At 34.8% G+C, this 17,561-nt stretch overlaps 1 protein-coding gene across 2 annotated transcripts; it reads left to right on the forward strand.

Moving 5' to 3' along the window:
• The first annotated feature begins 2,753 nt into the window (after positions 1–2,753).
• Positions 2,754–11,994, forward strand: LOC107903903 (uncharacterized). 2 transcript variants are annotated; one of them, XM_016830104.2, is made up of 9 exons: positions 2,754–2,987; positions 3,101–3,165; positions 3,894–3,952; positions 4,037–4,324; positions 4,546–4,606; positions 9,653–9,777; positions 10,377–10,439; positions 10,547–10,671; positions 11,739–11,994. In XM_016830104.2, exons 2-9 carry the CDS (start codon positions 3,144–3,146, stop codon positions 11,872–11,874), a joined length of 879 nt encoding a protein of 292 aa, XP_016685593.1. In that variant the 5' UTR covers positions 2,754–2,987; positions 3,101–3,143; the 3' UTR covers positions 11,875–11,994. The 2 variants fall into 2 exon arrangements, with proteins under 2 accessions (XP_016685593.1, XP_016685594.1); XM_016830105.2 differs by lacking the exon at positions 10,377–10,439.
• Positions 11,995–17,561: the final 5,567 nt, after the last annotated feature.

Below are 17,561 nucleotides of genomic sequence, written 5' to 3' on the forward strand. Positions count from 1 at the left end.
CTCTTTTTGCAATTTAGTCCTTTTGGCTAAATTGAGTGCCCAAACGTCGAAATTTTTGAATGAAAAATTCACAAAAATTTTCCATGAAATTGTAGACCATAAAAATATAATAATAATTATATTTTCCCTTGTCGGATTTGTGATCCTAAAACCACTGTTCCGACTAGGCTTAAAATCGGGCTGTTACATTGAACTTGATTTAGTATGTTAAATGTGTTGGTAATATTTTGGTGGATGTATGGCATGGTTTAATGGTGTTTTGTGGCACTGATTGTTGGTTTTTGGTACTTTTCTGCTGAGTGTTTTGGGTTTAAGGTGAGGTACTGAACCTTAATAAGATGTATTGATACTTTGCTTAGAGGTATCGGTACACGGAATCTGAGTATCGAAACTTGGGCCTAGTAACTACTAATATGAATTTTTGGTCTAGGGTATTGGAACACATGGGTTAAGTATCGATACTTGACCACTATTTTCGATATTTTGAATCTCAAATGTTATTTTTAAGTTTCTTTTAGTTGTAGTATTGATTAATTACTATTCATTATGTTTGAATGGCTTAAAATATATCTTCATGTGTTCAGTAATTTGTGTTGGAGGTTACTTCAGTAACCAACGTGACATCAAGCATTTGATCATCTTCTAGGTCAAAAGTAAGGTATTACATGGCATGTCCTTTTGAAGAGTTTTAATTATTCAAATAGTCACAATTCCAGTAATATAACTATTCAGGAAATATACCTCTTCAACTAATCAAATATAATTTTAAATAAATTATTAAATCATTATTAATTATTAGATAATATATAATAATATCTAATAAATATCATATGGGTCACATAATTTCTTAAATTCTCTCGCTTGACCCATATGCCATCACTTTCATGATTTAATAATAAAGATAATAATGTGTACAATATTATTATTGTTAAATCTTTAATCATACTAATTATAATATCAAATCATAGTTAGAAAATTTATAAGAGCTATGACGGTTGTATATCATTATATCAACATAGTTCCTTCCATGCAATACATGTTAATTTTCCAACTTAACATGAAAAGAAACAAAATTGTCTAACTTTCATTTCTATTCTAAGACTATTCATGTTAATAATATTTTAATTCAATTATGTATACTTATTAGAAAATATGAAATATTAAAAATAATTTCATTATGGAGTTGAAAGTGTCAATGATAATATTGGTCACACCTTAATATAAATCAAAATGACATCCTATAATACTCATCTTTTCAATATGCTCACTAAATGTCTTGGGTGACAATCCTTTTGTTAATGGATCTTTAACCATTAAGTTGGTACTAATATGTTCAATTGGCACTCTTTATTTCTGAATTTCTTTAATGGTAATGTATTTTATTTCCATATGTTTAGTACCATTCGAATACTTGTCATTTAAAGAAGAAACTTGATGTAGAGTTATCGCAATAAGTTTTCAACGACTTGTCATACTGTCGACAATTCCAAGCCCTGGAGTGTAATTCCGCAACCATAACCCATGAATAATAGACTCAAAGAATGCTATAAACTTTGCCTCCATAGTAGATGTAATAATGATAAATTTGCTTTCCAATTTCCATAAAATTGCTCTAAAAGTAACAAATAACTAAATGTAGACTTCCTTAAATCTACACATTTATCAAAAGCTAAATATTTATAAAAAGTTACTTCTAAACGATTAGATATCCTATAAGTGAGCACATGATCATTCGTTCATTGTAAGTATCTAAGTAATTTCTTTGTAGCTTTCTAATGGTCCCATCTTGGATTACTCTAATATCTGCCTAGCATTGCAACAAAAAAATTGATGTATGTTTTTGTACAAGTTTAAGCATACATCAAACTCCCAACAACAAATGCATAAGAAATCTTCTTCATTTGTTCTAGTTCCAATTGATTCTTTGGACATTGCATAAGATTAATTTATCCCTTTTTTGGCCGGTACTATTCCTATTGAATATTTTTCCATCTTGAATCTCTTTGAAATTTTACTAATATATGTATTTTAGACAATCCTAACAATCATTGCCATTTATCCCAAAATATTTCATTTCAAAATTATTAGAGAGGAACTTCTTGGTTTCATATAATAAACCAAAATCTTTTGCGGCTAGCAGAATATCGTAAACATATAGAATAAGAAAAATAAATTTGTTCCCACTGACCTTTACATATATACATTGATCAACATTCTTTTCCTTAAAACTAAAGGAAGTTTTGATATAATTAAACTTAAAATATTATTGATGAGAAGTTTGTTTAAGTCCATATATTGACTTGTTTAATTTGTACACCATGTGTTCCTTTCTTTTATCTAAAAAATTAACACCTTAAAATTTTTGATTTAGTAACTGGTATTGTTCTACGATCAGAGATGGTGAAATTATGAGGAAAATTAAAAAAATGAGTGTATCAAATAAAATTTAAGAAATTAATTACATATTTGGAGAAAGAAAATTTAGTGAGTATGAATGTGAGCTTGAAATAATAGAAACATATCAAACTGAAAGAGATAGAAAATTGTAAAGACTAAAGTGTAATTTGACTAAGTCGAGAGAATATAATTTAATAATGAATATGGGTTAAGAAGATGATAAGAAAAATGTATTAGTGTTAAAGGAAGTCTCAATCGAGCTGAATTGAATAAAAGTAAAAGTAAAATAACTAAACTGTAATTTTATCATTTGACGGAAAAAGGACATAAATGTTATTTTGTATTTGGAAAAGTTCATGTCTGTCTACGCCCTTAACCCACAAAAATATGAATGGTGTTGCCTTCAAAAGCATAGGATATTTCATATTTTGTGCTCTTAACTTCACCCAGTTTCTGACATCCTCGCCCTTGTAATCCTTATCATACATCGCAGCTTCTCTAGATGCTCTCTTCTTGTTTGGATAAATTTGATATCTTCGTTTTGAAATTCCAGTTGGGAACTTAGAAATACAGAAACTGCAGGAATAAAGGTTTGGTTTGGCTTCAATTGAATTACTCTCTGTCATAGATACGCACAAATACTTTCTGCCTTTCTTTTCATGTTTTAATTATCTTGCTTTATTGTGAATTCTGGGTCTGACAGCTTAAAGGGTGCATCCACTTTGATTTAGAAGCTGGCACCAGCTATGGGTTTGCTCACTATAAACTGTTAGTGCCACTTCTCCATGACTTCCCTTTCTTGTTCTTTTTGTTTCACCAACCAATATGTTTAGTTAAAAGAATGCTGAAATTGGGAAAGTTTTAATGTTTTTCATGTTAGTTCTTCCATCACCATGTATCAGATTTGACAGGGTATAATTCAATTGATGCCCGTTCTAAGAAGCTCCAGTTTGATTCAACTTGAAACTCGATACTTGAAGCTTACCTCGAACTCTATTCACTTTCAGTTCTAGAGTTGAGCTCAAGATTAAAATTCAAGAAAAATATTTGAAATGCTCAAGCGTGCTCAATATTTGTTTTTAACTATGTTTGTTTATCCGGTAAAAATATACTGAACTCCCATGCTTAAGCTCATTAAATTAAATTAAATTTATTTGGTAATAGGCTTGAATCTCATTCTCGACTTAAAAACTCGATTATTTATGTTGGAACTGAGATTTTTTAATGCTAATTAAGAATAATATATATTAAAAGGAAGTTCAATTAGCCTGGCGAACTACTCGAGGCAAACATTAGAATACTCTAATCTAGCTCATTTGATAGCTTTACCTTGAGCTTGACTTAGATAATGTCAAAATCGAATCTAGTTTCTTTCGTCGAACCTAAGTACCTTGTTTATACCCCTAAGATTTGACACAGGAACTAAGTTATTAGTAAAAATAAAAGAGCTTTTCTTTATTCTTTGTTGATGTGCAAAATTGGTGATATTTGAATAGGTGGGATGTTTGTTAGATACTATGGAATCAAAGAGCTTTCACCCCGAAACTCAATCATTGTAAGCCATCTAATCTTGCTGAATTTGATAAGTAGTTTGCCTTCGGGTCCTACAAGTTTTATACATATATGCTTTCATCCGCAGAGCACTAAATTTAGTGCAAGGGCCTTTGCTAGTCGCAAACCAATGAAAATTTCAAGAAGAGAGGGGCGGCTGAGTACAAGTTTCACCTTGCAGACTAAAGAGACCTTACCAGAAGACATCAATGGTCTAGCTGATATGTGTCCTTCCAAGGATGGCAATAATAATAATGGAAAAAGTGTAGATTCAACTCCACCGGATATCATTTCCATTCCTTCCAGGAGTAATGTGCTTCAAGCCTGCACCATCACTTCTGGGTTGATAGCTGCTTTGGGTCTAATAATTAGACAGGTTTGCTTCAGCACGCATGAATGGTAGCTTGATTTCTATGATCTTATTCTTTGCTTTTAGACCTCTTTTTATGTCCATTACTTGTTTAGTAGCTTAAGTAACTTTCGCTTTTCTTCAGTGCAACATGATCAACTCACCAAACCAGTGAGTTTGTGACTTGACTTACGTTTTCTTAATTGGTAAAATATCTTCAAGTTGTATATTCTAATTGTAATCTACAGGTATCGCATGTTGGGTCAATGGAAGGACTACCCATTCTTGACTGCTCCACGGAAGTATCATGTATATATTTCATTTAAGCTTCCTCCCTAAACGGTTTCCGAAAATTGGTTTTGTTTCTGCTTTTTCTGCCTTTAGTGTTTGATCGAATTACTAATCAAGAGATGACCCTTTAAAAATTAAGTTGAGTTCACAAGGATAAATTTAGCAATTTAAACTGTTGTCTTAATTCAGGTCTAACATTTGTGGTTATTTAAACTGAGAATATCTTTTCAAGTGCTTAAAATGAAGCCACTAGATCTGCATAGATTTTGAAACACAGGTTATTTGCTAACCCTAGGTATTGAAAATGAATTCAGCTTATAAAATTATGAGAACGGTTGATTCTTTCTAGAAATAGTTTTAGATCCGATGCTTATCAAGAAGCTGGAAGATTTTGTTGAAATACAGACGACCCATATAATTTGAGAATATTTTTAAGTTATTTAGGTAGATAAATTTTAGAATAATTAATTGAGATTTGTTAGGAATATTTTGTTTGATCTTTTAGTAGTTAGGGAATTAATTTCCCAGTTAGGTTATCACTCTTCTTTTTATTATTTTTTCAATTATTAACTTAATAAAATTTAGAACAGTTCTATTAAATACTCTCTTAAAAACTTTCATGGCGTCTAAGCTAGATTAAATCTCCAGTAACACCATGGTTAAAACAACATTTAATAGAGATAAAAGATCCAACAACTAAACGGAGTTAGAAAGTTCTGTTGTCGAAATAACTACTGAGAGTGCAATGATTCTAGGGACAAAGGCGTCTCACCTCTCTTTTCAGCTAACATCTCACAAGTTGAATGGCAAGAATTATCTCGAATGGTCGCAGTTCGTGAAGTTAGCAATTGATGGGCGCAACAAGCTAGGTCATTTAACTAGAGAAGTTAAGCAATCATAAGTGGGCGATCCAAAGATGAGCACGTGGAGGTCAGAAAATTTTATGATAATTGCGTGGCTTATTAATTTCATGGAAGCATCCATAGGTAAACCTTTTCTTTTTCTCTTGACTATTAAAGATGTTTGGGGCGCTTTGAAAGACACCTATTTAGATTTAGAAAGCGCTTCACAGATTTTTGAGTTAGAAATAAAACTCTGGAAGGCTAGGCAAGGGGAAAAAGAAGTTACTTTGTATTATAATGAGATGATGTCTCTTTAGCAAGAACTAGATTAATGTTATAATGATGAATGAGAGTGTCCCAGAGATAGTGTAAAAGCTATGAAAAAAGAGGAGAGTGTCCTAGAGAATTTGATGAAGTGAGATCTTGGATTCTAGGAAAAAAAATCTCTTCCAACATTCCGTGAGATTTTTTTTTTGGAGGTTAGAAGAGAGGAGACGAGGAGAAAAGTAATGTTAGGGCTAGGATTTGAAGCTAACGGCGATAATTTTGCTTTTGTGACTGTTAAAAATAATGATGACAGTGAAAAAAGAAAAAAAAACCTTGGTGTGACCATTGCAAAAAATATTGACACACTTGAGAAATGTGTTGGAAGCTCCATGGAAAATCGACAAATGAGAGAAAAAAGAGTGGCAATGGTCGTGGTTCAAAATTTGAGGGTAGTAGAGCTTTCCAAACGACTATTGAAAATCATGAGCAGTAAAGTTCTCTAGAAGGGTCTCCATTCACTAAGGAACTATTAGAGCATCTACACAAGTTTTTTCAATCACCACAGTTGCAGATGAATTCTTCTGTTCCTAACTCATCCAATAGGCCTTCCTTATTTACCCAATCAGGTATTGATTTTTCTATTTTTCTCTGTGTCAAGCCTTGTAAAACAAACACGTGGGTCATTGATTCTGGAGCTAGTGATCACATGACTAGTAGTTATTTTCTTTTCTCAACTTACACACCTTGTTCAAGAAACAAAAAGATCAAAGTAGTAGATGGGTTGTTCACGGCAATAGCCATGAAAGGCACAATTAAAATTTCACCTTTCTTGGTTTTACATGATGTTTTACATATGCCAAATATAGCTTGTAATCTCATATCAGTTAGTAAATTATCCCCATCCTCAAATTGTCGTGTTATATTTGACTCTTCTATGTGTAAATTTCAAGACATGGTCTCGTAGAGGATGATTGACAATGCTAAAGAATCTCTAGTTTACTATTTTTTACTATTTAAGAAATTTGCTACCTGATCTATTTAAGAATAAAATTCCTTCATATCATTGTGAATTTTGTGAATTGGTTAAACATAATCGGTCATTCTTTTCACCTAAAAAATATAAAGCTTCCAAACATTTTTCGTTAATTCATAGTGATGTTTGGGGACCTTTGAGAGTCTTAACTTTTTCAGGAAAACGTTGGTTTGTCACATTTATTGATGATCATACTCGTATTTGTTGGGTGTTTTTATTAAAAGATAAGTGTAAAGTTAAAAATGCGTTTCAGTCTTTTTATACTATGGTGAAAACATAATTTGGTGTTAAAATAAAAGAATTTCGGAGTGACAATGGTGGATAATTTTTTAGCGACCAATTAGGCGTTTTCTTAACCAAACATGGAATAGTCCACCAAAGCTCTTGTACAAATACATCACAACAGAATGAGATTGCAAAAAGAAAAACCCACCATCTTTTGGAAGTAACTAGAGCTTTGATGTTTACTAGTCAGGTACCATGTTATCTTTGGGGAGAAGCCTTATTAACAACTATATATCTTATTAATAAAATGCCCAGTAAAACTCTAAACTATAGAACTCCTTTTAGTTTTTTTTAAAGATAGCTTTCCTAACTCTAAATTGATCACAGATTTGCCCTTCCGAGTTTTTGGGTTTAGTGTTTTTATTTATCTTCACAACCAAGGTAAACTAGCTCCTAGAGCAAAAAAAAAGTGTCATTTTTGGGTACCCTTCTAATAAAAAGGGGGTTGTGATCCAATTGATAAAAAGATTATTGTTACCATGGATGTCACATTTGTTGAAACACAATCTTATTTTAATTCCAATATTCAGGGAGGGAATTATAGCAAAGAAAATTCAATAATTGATCAAGAAAAGACTAAAAATATACAACATAGGTATTCTAATAATGGGGAAGACGAATTTATGATCAACACATAAATCAATGATGTTAATGTTGTTAATAAAAATGAGTACGAAGGTGTATAGTTGATCATTAGAATAGGGAACAAACAAAGGAATTGTTGGTTTACTCAAGAAGAAATCGGAATTAAAAAAGTGGAATCCACCAGATTCATCACCAAGAATTCGACCCGCAAGATCTTGTCAAAAGTCCAGGTAAAACTCATAATCTAATCAATGAATTTTCTAATGTAGATATTCCAATTGTTAAAAGAAAATATGTTAGAAATGTTGTCAAATATCCCATATCTAAATTTGTGTCTTATAAAGTCTTGTCTTCGACATTCTCAGCCTTTATTTCGTGTCTCAATACTGTAGAAATACCCAAAAATGTGAAAGATGCTTTACAGGTTTCTAAATGAAAGGAGGCTATTTTAGAGGAGATACACACTCTTGAAAAAATAGGTACATGGGAAACAATGGAATTACTTGTAGAAAAAAAAAGTGGACTGTAAATGGGTGTTCACAACCAAATTCAAACTGGATGGATCTTTAGATAAATACAAAGCTCGACTAGTGGCTAAAAGGTACAGTCAAACATACGGGATAGACTATCTTGAGACATTTGCTTCAATAACCAAGTTAAATTCTGTTAGAGTTCTTTTATCCATTGTTAATTTTGATTGGTTTTTACAACAGCTAGATGTGAAGAATGCTTTCCTAAATGGGAAACTTGAAGAAGAAGTTACATGGATTCTCCTCCAGGTTTTGAAGAAAAATTTGAAACTCAAGCGTGTAAGTTCAAGAAATCTTTGTATGATCTAAAGCAGTCTCTTCGAGCTTGGTTTGAATGATTCACTCAGGTTGTTAAAAAACAAGATTAGAGACAAGGGCAAACTGATCATACAATGTTCTACTGGCACTCACAAAGTGGTAGAATAACTATTATTATAGTTAATGACGATGATATCATTCTTACAGGAGATGATTTGGATGAAATAAGGCATCTTAAGGAGCATCTAACATTAGAGTTTGAGATCAAAGACTTGGGTCCTTTAAAATATTTCATTGGAATGAAAGTTGCTCGATCAAAGAATGGTCTTGTGGTCTCTCAGAAAAATATGTGATTGATCTGTAAAAGGAGGTTGGGATGAGTGGTTGCCGCCCAGTTGACACATTAATTGATCCAAATGTAAAATTTGAAAATAAAGAAGGAAGCTTAGTTGAAAAAGGTCAAGTGTGCATGCCGTTTGTTCCTTTAAAACAACAGATTGCTAACATACTCACCAAAGGGCTCTCTAAGACAAGTTTTGTTTTTCTTGTAAGCAAGTTGGGCATAATTGATATATATGCACCAACTTAGGAGGGTGTTGAAATACCTGAAGCCCATATAGTTTGGGGATATTTTTTTAGTTATTTAGGTAGATAAATATTAGAATAATTAATTGAAATTTTTTAAGAATATTTTATTTTATCTTGTAGTAGTTTACTAGAATAAGAGAATTGTTTTTCTAGCTAGGTTATGACTCTTTTTTCTATTTAAATTTAATTATTTACTTAATAAAATTTAGAATAGGTTTATTAAATATTCTCTTGAAAACTTTTAGATTCTAGCTTGTTATGAAATAATATTTTTTAAGGGTTCTCACTATGTTTCTCAAACTTGGGTGCAAGTGTTGGATACAGGTATGGTAATTTTTTTTTAAAAAAGGTTCTTTCATGTATTTGACTAGTCATTGGTGAGGTATGTCCTCGTACTTATATCTCAACATGGGTGTACTTTAAGAAAAATGAATAATCTGAGTAATATAGGTTTCTTACTTATGTGTTTGAGCATGCAAGTAAGTTCATCCTATGATGCTTGGATTTGTCACTTTTCTTTAGGTACTCATGTCTAACACATTTGAATATAGGTACAGGGATATTATCCTTCAAATACATGGAAAAACTTAGAAACCACCATTGTTCGGAACTCGCACCCAAATCCAAGCTATATAGCTATTTCAAATAGAATCATTGCCTCTCCATTTGTTTGCAGTTGGTTTCGAGTTGTGGCACCTTGAGTTGATCATTGGATTGGTTTTGCTAATTTCCTCATGCCGGTACATACTATTGAAAACGTGGCGATATTTTGCTGAGTCAAGTGATACAGCCAATAAGCAGGTAGGTCCCTACTCATAGACTTCCAATAGATTCATTGTTAATAAGTGTCAGCAAAATGCCACTTTACCAAGATGGATCAAATTCAATTAATTTAATTCGATTTGTTTGGTTTGGATTGATAGTTCGATTTATGTGTTTATTCGTTCAGTTTGTGGTTTTTCTTTTCCAAACCGAACCATCTGATAAACCAACACAATTAGAAAACAAATAAGTTGTGTTACGTTAATTTTCCTTTGGTTCTAAAAATGTCAAAAACATTATGTAACCTAACCCAATATAAGTGAGAAACTAAAACAACCGGCCAAACCAGTTCTGTTTGGTTAGTTCAGGTTTCTTACTCATATTTCTGTCGGTTTGTTTGGTTTTCTAAGTTTCTTTGGTTTTTAAGAACTTAGAGCTGAACCAACCGTACCAACTGAATACTCACTCCTAGCTGTTAAGGTTCAGTTTTAGATTAGCTTATTAGGTTTTGTATAATTGAAATTACTTTGAGCCAACGAGTTGTCTCGTTATTTGTTTGCTGAATCTGTAGGGGCTGGATTTTCTCTTAAAATCTTTATATATTATTTTCTGAACCTAAAAAACATCTTCCTTTGTAGGTTCTTTCTTCACTACAACTTTATGATTACTTGGTTGTGGCATTTTTGCCTAGGATGAGTGAGGTAGCTGAAATAACTATTTCCGATTTTCGTCAACTCTTTTTTCCCCTTTTCTTCCTTTAATGCTGATATGTGATATACCCTACTAATAGAACTTGCACAATGTGTAGGAACTCCTTTTCCGTGGCGCACTGCTCCCGGTTTTGGGATTTGACTGGAAGAGTGTTATGGTTGTTAGCACACTTTTTGGTGTTCTACACTTGGGCAATGGGAGAAAGTATTCCTTTGCAATGTGGTATATGCTTCTAACATCTTATTGATTTAATGCTTGATATTATGCTTCTTTTTCAGCATATATACCATCATGAATTGATCAAAATTTTCTATTGTATTTCATGGTGCACATACCAAAAAATTATAGACCTTTTTTTAATGATTTGGCACCTTAATCAGGTAACTGAATTTGTATTTCATAAACATATTTCCCCAATTGATTAACGCTGTTACATAAAATTGTGATGTGGCATGGTTTGCTCAAATACCAAGTCATCACGTGTAAGGTCAAATGCTGATGTGGCATTGATTTGACACATGACAACTTGATACTATGTTAACATTTTATGTAATGGTATTAGTCCATCGGGCTAACTTGTTTCACTATTCAGGAACTTGAATTTTGATTAAGAATTTCTTTTACCTACCAAATCGTTAAAAGGTATCGGGATCAATTTACATATTAACCATTCTTAAAATTATTTCAAAGTCAAGTCAGTTGTCAGTGCAATATGTTGCAACATTATTCTTACAATAGGTTTCAAAATTATTTGTAAGACAATGAGAAAAATTTGAGAACTAATACTTGTTGAACTTTTCTCATTGTCTTACAATAATTTTGAATCCTATGTTACTAAAAGCTCGGGTGTGAGAGTTGAGTACGGATAGGTGATGTGTCTGACTTGGGTATGTTTATCCTTCATCAGAGTTTTTTTCATGAATTTTGAGGACACTTAGAAGGTTATATCCTAGTAGCTACTTATAGATAAGTTTTAGACATATGTATTTCAACAAAAATGAAAAATTAGAGCAACATAGATAGAAACCTATGTTTTCCGAGCACAATGTGGAGAGTTAGATTTAGGTACTTGTATGATACATGTATTTTCCATTCCTTAGAATCTTCTCTATGCCTTTTGAGGATCATTAGAAGGTCATAATCCCGTCCTCATGTCCAGATGTGTGTTGGACATAGGCGTTTAATATGGATATTTCAAAAAAACAAAAAAGAAGAAGTTAAGATTGACTTTCTAGTTTTTACTAAGTTTGTATGATCATATATTATTTGGGTGATATTGTATATTTCAGGGCAACTTTTGTTGGTATTGTGTATGGTTATGCAACAATCATGTCATCCAGTGTTATCGTTCCTATGGCTTCCCATGCATTGAACAACCTTGTTGGAGGGCTTCTCTGGCGCTATACTTCAAAGTCTTTAGAGTGAGAATTAGATGTCATTTTGGGTTTTAAATAAGGTTTTACACTTTCTTGAATATATGTCATCTATGTTATCCAGATTTAGATATGTTGGATATGGGTAATTCAAGTATCCTATTTTATTGTTCTTCTAAGTCTTTTTCAATATATTTAAATGATCATCGCCTTATATTCATTTTTGAATATGTGTTGAAAGTGTCGGGTATGGGTATGTTTCAAGACGGGTATGCTCAATTTTTTCCCATAGTGTTGGAGCATCATACTCTCGAATTTGTGTCTGAATATGTGTTTAAAATAAGCATGTGGGATATTGGTATGTTTTGATACTGGTACATGTAAGAGATGAATATTTTAAGAAAAAAATTGGGTACCATAGGATGTCAGTCATAGGCTACTATTCATCATCACATGTATATTGTCCATTAATGAAAGTAATTCTTGTATTTGTGTCGATTTTTTCTTGGCATTTTGAAACCTAAATTGCGCATGAAGAAGCACATGAATCATGTTTTATTGTTGTGGTTTCCTCGTCAAATTGATAACGTTATGCACTTTTTTAAAGTTTAAATAAATAATATCATTTGCTTGCAAGTCTGCTTTGCTACAAATGGTTGCTTTGTTGGCAATTATGTGATAGCCAAACAACACTAATTGAAATATATAATTCAAATATTTAAATTCAATTTTTTTAAAAGAAATTAATTTAGGAAATCATTTTTATTAACAATTAGCATATTGCAAATTTTATTAATTGTTTATCTGTCCCCATTTTTACCATGTGAATCTCAATCTATTTATAGATTTGTATGAATTTTGGATGTCACCGTTTTGGTTGAGGGTTTACAATATCCCTATTGAACTAATGGATCATCAGACGGCCCTGGATATTGGCAATGCTATAGGAGACCTGGTGGCAATAGGCTGGAAGGACCGGAATAGAGGATGGACGGAGTTTGTGAGACTCAATGTTAAGATCAATGTTTTAAAACCGTTGAGAAGGGTTGTGAAACTTGTTGATAAGGATGGGCTGGAAATGATAGGGTTTCTAAAGTATGAGAGGCTCCCAGACTTTTGCTACGAGTGTAAAATTATACGACATACTGTTAAAAAGTGTATTTTTCTTAAGGAGGGTGATGAATCGAGTGGTCTAAGCGCTTAGTATGGGAGCTGGATGAAGGCACCCTTCGGGACCCGAAACCAAGACAGAGGCATGGGAAGAAATGGGGTGGAGTTAGTTATGGAAAAGGCCAAAATGAGCGCGGAAAAAGACGAGTCAGACAAATTCGAAGGGTGAAAGTGAGCAGTTTGCGCATAAAGAGAAAGAGAAAGGTGGGGAAGAGGGCTCATATCCAACTCTCCTCTGGAAAGGAAGTCTCATAGTGCTATGAGGGATGGATTGGGAAGATTCAAGAGCAAACGAAAAAGACATAGGGTTCTAATGGAGAGAACACGGATGAAAGTTCGGCCAGGCTTGTTAAGAGAACTTTTAGATTCTGTTTCACCTTTGAAGCCGGTGGCTGGTCATGAGCAATGAAAATCTTTTGCTGGAACTGTCGTGGGGTAGGAAACCCTGCGACAGTTCGTGAGTTAAAGCAACTCCTTGTTGCTAATGGTCCAGATATTGTTTTTCTTTGTGAGACATTCATTCTAATGCGTTTTTTTGTATTTGTTCGACATGCAGGATGGAGGGTTGTCTTGATGTTAGCTCGGAAGGGAAGAGTGGTGGTTTAGCTGTGATGTGGAGGGAAGGCGTAAGGGTCACGGTGCAGAATTACTCCAAATATCATATTGATGCCTTAGTCAGCATGGATGATGGTGAGATGCTTAGATTTACGGGCTTCTATGGTCAAGCCGATCCTCGCTTAAGACAAAATGCCTGGGATATGCCGAGAAGGGTGAAAAGTAGGAATAATGAAAGATGGATTGTGGGTGGATTTTAACGACATTTTGAACAATGCCAAAAAGGAGGGTGGCCGTAAAAAACCAAAAACCCTCATGGATGAGTTTGCAAACTTCCTTGATGAGCTAAACTTGTTCGATGTTAAAACCTATAATGGGTGGTACACGTGGACCAATAACAGAGAAGTCAATGGGCTGGTCAAGGAGAGGTTGGACAGATTCATCGTTTCTAAAGCTGGTATGGAAAGATTGCCTTTTCTTACATCTTATATTGTGAGACAATCTAAATCTGATCATGAGGATATCCTTATGGACACAGACGGGAGAAAGCCAAAAGAAAAGAAGATTGACTAGAGGCTTTGGTTTAGATACGATAATTGTTGGGCTAGGGAGAAGGGAGTTAGAGACATTATTACTGGGATCTGGTTGAACAGGGAGGGGGATATGTTGGAGAAAATAGAGTTTTTTCGGGGTAAACTGAGCCCGGGGAAATACCACCACTATAGAAATATGAAGAATAGGATTAAAGGGTTGGAGAAGGAAATCAGTAGGGTTATTGACGGGCCTTCAAGTGATCAGTCGACGAGCCTCCTTAAAAATGCTAGAAGAAAGCTGGGCCATCTTTTTAAGGTGGAGGAAAGGTACTGGGCTACTAGGGCTCATTTCTAGTGGCTTAAAGATAGGGATAGAAATACCCGTTATTTTCATGTTTGGGCCTCGTGTCGTAGAAAAAAAATTGTATCGAGAGGTTGAAAGATATGCAGGGAAATTGGCACGAGGACAAGAAAGAAATCTGCAATATTGTTTGGAAGTATTTTAATGAGCTCTTTAAGAATTCGATAAATGTGAACGATGAGAGTGATCTTCAGGCTGTGCCCGAGTGTATTAATGATGAGATTAATAGAAGGTTGAATGGGGAGTTCACTAATGAGGAGATCCTGAGAGCCTTCAAACAGATGGACCCGCGCAAGGCCCTTGGAATTGATGGGTTGTCGGGGAGTTTTTTCAAAGATCACTGGCCAATTGTAGGGGTAGATGATCTTCGCTTATGTCAAGATATCCTGCAGGGCAACAGGAGTGTGAGTGTGTTAATGAGACGCTTATTGTGTTGATCCCAAAGATTAAGAATCCCTACGAGATGGTGAATTTTAGCCCTATCAGCCTTTGTAGGGTGGTTTACAAGATTGTTTCTAAGACCCTTGCTAACCGGCTTAAGGAAGTTCTCCACCTGTGTATAAGTCACAATCAAAGCGCCTTTGTTCCTAATAGAATGATCCATGACAATGTCTTAGTAGCTCACGAGCTCATGCACTATCTTCCCAGCTCCAAGAATGGTCCGAACAAGGGTTGTGTGGTTAAGCTCGACATGAGCAAGGCTTATGACCGGGTCGAGTGGTGTTTCTTGGAAAAAGTCTTATTAAAAATGGGCTTCTCTAATGCTTGGGTTCTTAAAATTATGGATTGTGTTTGCTCTGTTCGGTATAAAGTTAAATGTAATACAACTCTGTCCGATGTTATTATTCCGGAAAGGGGTTTTGTTAGGGGGACCCGTTATCCCCCTATTTGTTCTTGTTTTGCATGGATGCCCTATCTCATATGTTGATTCATGCTCAAAGTGTTAATAAAATTAAGGGATTAGGGTTAGTAAGGATAGCCCGAGAATAAGTCACCTCTTTTTTGCTGATGATGCTCTTTTGTTTGTTAGGAATAAAAAATGCGAGGTGGAGGAGTTTACTAAGATTTTGGAGACATTCTAGAGGATGTCTGGTCAACGGGTCAACTTGGACAAATGCACGGTTTATTTTAGTCCAAATACTAATGCTGCTAGTCGTGCTATGATTGGTGGTTTGCTCAAGATGAAGGTGGTGACACAATTTGACGGTTACCTTGGGTTGCCTCTTCTGATTGGGAAAAAGAAGTCTGCGGCTTTCCAAAGCATTCTAGATCGGGTCGCCAATAGGACCAACAGCAGGTCTAAGAGACTTTTATCTAATGGTGGCAAAGAAATTTTCATTAAATCGATTCTTCAGTCGATTCCTACATATGCCTTTTCGGTCTTTTTGGTTCCTAATGGTGTCTTGGAGGAGCTTCAAGCTATGATCGGCCGTGTGTGGTAGGGTGGAAAAAATATGAACAGAGGCTGGCATATGTGATCTTGGGACAACATGTGTTACCCTAAAGGCATGGGGGCTCAATTTTAGGGATCTTAGACGTTTTAATGTGCCGTTGTTGGGCAGAAAAGTGTGGCGCCTCATTAGCTGTAGGGATACGCTTTGTTATAAAGTCTTTAGTGCTAAATATTTCCCAGACGGTGATGTCTTACGCTCTAAACGGATTGACAAGCCTTCTTTTGTGTGGAAGAGTATTGTGAAGGCGGCTAGCATTTTGTATGATGGCTTTGGCTGGAATGTGGGCAACGAGAGTAAGATAGACATTTTGAATGAGAACTGGGGCTTGAAGGATTATCGAGTGACTCTATCCGACTTTCTAGAAGAGAGGTCCAGGAGAACAAAGTTAGCGAGCTGTTAAATGAGGAGAAAGATGGTCGGAATGAGAGGAGGGTGATGGAGATTTATGGTGATTACATGGGGGACCAAGTCTGTAAAATCCCCATTCTCCATGATGGCCTGAACGACTCTTGCATTTGGTTCCGTAGCCCTTTGGGGAATTATTCTACTAAGTCTGCTTACTCGTGGTTGTCTCTTAGGCATGTGGGGTTGGGGCCCCACAGTTTCTTTTAGAGGATGGTGTGGAAGTTGCAAACGCTGCCAAATATTAGAATTTTTTGTTGGCGTATTGGGCATGATATTCTCCTTACATATGAAAAAATCTCCAATATCAGGAGGGATTTCAACAGTGACTGTCTGAGGTGTGGAAGGGACAAAGAGTCCCTTATCCACGCGTTGAAAGATTGCCTTAGGGCCCGGGCGGTGCTGATGCATGGAGGTCTAAACAGTAAACTGCTGGATGACAGCCATTGTCGGGGTGTGGACTGGATAAAAAAGGTGGCCCGTTCGCTAGATCTTAAGGCTCTCTCAGACTTTATTACAGTTCTTTGGACTATTTGGAACAGCAGGAAAAACAAAGTTTTTTGGAATATGGAGGAGGCCGCCAAAGTGACGTGGGAGAGGGCTGCTGCGTTAAGCCATGACTTCCGCATATTTAATTTGTTGAATGAGCCGTCTCTGCCTAAGCCTGCTATGAATAATTGACTAATGGAGTTCAGTATTTGAAACATCACTGGCTTGAGTTCAAAGTTCCCAACTTGAATTGTTGGTCTAACAACTCTTGGTTGTAGATCATCCAGAATAGGTACTGCACAATCTTGTATTGTTCTATTATGGATGTGAGCATTTTGTGGCAACAATGAGTTTTGAACGTTTTGTTGTTGTATCGGGGGTATGGCTGCATTGTCTCCTAGTAAATCCATATTTCTTTGTTCTCAAAGTCTTTTCTGAATAGTTTTTTCAATTTCTGGATCAAAGTCGGCAAGAAAATCTGAATTGCTTAGGGTCATAAAACACCTAAGATGAAATTGAAAAATAGCAACCAAGAGAAAACAAGTTACTGAATAATAAATATCATATAAGGAAAACAAAGTACAAAGACACAAGAATAAAAATAAACATCAAACAAATGCCATCCCCGACAATGGTGCCAAAAACTTGATCGGCTGTAAACGTCACAACAATAATGTCCAAGCATACACTGTCGATGCAAGTATAATAGATAGATGTGAGTTTGACGGATATCAATCCCACAAGGATGGTTGTCTTTTGTCTATTAATATCAGTG

The sequence above is a fragment of the Gossypium hirsutum genome, chromosome D05, assembly GCF_007990345.1.
Source record: "Gossypium hirsutum isolate 1008001.06 chromosome D05, Gossypium_hirsutum_v2.1, whole genome shotgun sequence".
Classification (NCBI taxonomy): Eukaryota; Viridiplantae; Streptophyta; class Magnoliopsida; order Malvales; family Malvaceae; genus Gossypium; species Gossypium hirsutum.